This window comes from Ailuropoda melanoleuca, unplaced genomic scaffold (genome assembly GCF_002007445.2).
Source record: "Ailuropoda melanoleuca isolate Jingjing unplaced genomic scaffold, ASM200744v2 unplaced-scaffold18861, whole genome shotgun sequence".
NCBI classification, from domain to species: Eukaryota; Metazoa; Chordata; class Mammalia; order Carnivora; family Ursidae; genus Ailuropoda; species Ailuropoda melanoleuca.
The window spans coordinates 43-2,140 of NW_023188127.1; the positions used below are offsets into that span (position 1 = coordinate 43).

Genomic DNA, 2,098 nt, shown 5'->3' on the forward strand with positions numbered 1-2,098 from the left:
CGCTGTGCCACCCAGGCGCCCCTCAAATATTTCTGTTCCAAGGTTGGGAGAAATTGTGGAAACACATGAAAATGGACCAAGGGGAAAACTGTATGTACATCAGATAGAGCAGAAAACTTAGTAAATGGAGTATTCTGAAATTGCATAGAGAAGTTGGATTCTAAGAAATGGATATTTCAGGAAATACATAGGAGCAAATTCTATTTCACAATGATCAAAAATCATGGCTTTGAGCCCTACAACCAAGGCACTTCTTCACCACCAGGACAATTGTCCCTTTAATAGTTACTCTCCTGAGGAATCTTATCAGAGCCTCCTTTATGTCTTTGTTCCTGAGGCTGTAAATGAAGGGGTTTAGCATGGGCGTAACCACTGTGTACATCACCGAGGCCACAGCACTTCCGTGGGAGCTCTGGGTAGCAGCAGNCAGCATGGGCGTGACCACCGTGTACATCACCGAGGCCACAGCACTTCCGTGGGAGCTCTGGGGAGCAGCAGAGCTAAGGTACACTCCCAGGACTGTACAATAAAATAAGGAGACAACTGAGAGGTGAGACGCACAGGTGGAAAATGCTTTATACTTGCCCTGAGCTGATGAGATTCGACATATGGAGGAAACTATCTTAGAGTATGAATAAAGAATCCCAGTGAGGGGACCACAAGCCAGCAGCACAGTTGAAACATATATCACTGTGTCATTAAGAAAGGTATCAGAACAGGCAAGTTGGATCATCTGATGGAGTTCACAGAAAAAGTGGGGGATTTCCACCTCTGAACAGAAGGACAGCTGCAACACCATTAAGCTCTGTAATAAGGAATTCAGGACACTCATGATCCAGGACACCAGAACCAGCAGTCCACAGAGGTGGGGGTTCATGATGACCATGTAGTGAAGGGGGTGACAGATGGCCACAAAGCGGTCATAGGCCATCACGGCCAGGAGAAAGTCTTCCCAGCTTGCAAAAAGTAAGGAAAAGCAGATCTGGCTAATACATCCTGTATAGGTTATAACTTTGCTGTGTGTCTGTATATTCACCAGCATCTTTGGGGTGATGGTAGAGGTGAAACATATGTCTACAAAGAACAGGTTGGCCAGGAAGAAGTACATGGGTGTGTGGAGGTGGGAGTCAGAGCTGATGTCCAGGATGATGAGCAGGTTTCCAAACACAGTGATCAGATACATGGAGAGGAAAAGCCCAAAAATGGGGAGCTGCAGTTCTGGTTTGTTTGATAATCCCATAAGAAGAAATCCTGAAATTTGGGTATTATTGCCTGGTCCCATGTGGTGGTTTGATGACTATATTTAGGGGAAAAATGGTTAATTTTAATACAAGTGGGCATTAGTAACATGGTAGAAATATTATAATTACAATAAGATGAGAATAAGCAGGCATAAAAGAAAGTGGATAGGGTGTTATCTTTACTGGGATTCAGGAAGAGCTGAACAAGGTGACATTTGAGGAGAGACCTTAGGGAAATCTGTACAGGAGACACAAGTTTATCTGTGGACATGTGTGCCCCGCAGGAGAAAGAGCCAGTGCAAAGGCCCTGACGAAGGCACCTGTTTTGAATGGATACCCAGGATTCAACATGGAGCCCGTGTAGTCAGGAGAGGAGTAAGAGCGAGAGTGATGAGAGGTGGTGTCAGGCGATGTTGAGGAATGAGGTGGCCCCCTTGCTACAGGTAAGACTTCAAGACACAGGGAATACTTCACTCACATGGTGTTCCTTGCACTTCATTAATTTGTTTCCATGGAATCCTGTCTATAACAATGGATCCATTGCTTGTTCCCAGGTGTTGGTTAACATCCTGGAGTCTGTATTTTAAGGTTCCCATACNGGGTTCCCATACTGGCACACTACAGAGTCCTGGGACCATGTGACTACCAGTCTCCTCTCACCTCCAGCTACAATATTTAGGAAAGAAATGTACTAGTTAAGCTCCCAACATCAAATTGCATTACTCCAATGAATATAGAAAAGTCCCCAAATTCCAGGTGGTAAGATTCCCATGGACATGTAATTTTGTGCTCTATTTTAACATGACCATTTTGTTCTGTATTTTGAGAAGTGTAACAAACTAAAAGGAAACAGAGAA

The 2,098-nt window shown here is 44.4% G+C and overlaps 1 protein-coding gene across 1 annotated transcript; it reads right to left on the bottom strand.

Moving 5' to 3' along the window:
- Window positions 1-214: 214 nt before the first annotated feature.
- LOC117797925 (olfactory receptor 7A10-like) lies at window positions 215-1,282 on the bottom strand. Its single transcript, XM_034650357.1, has one exon. It carries the CDS (start codon window positions 1,280-1,282, stop codon window positions 215-217), a length of 1,068 nt encoding a protein of 355 aa, XP_034506248.1.
- Between the last annotated feature and the right edge of the window lie 816 nt (window positions 1,283-2,098).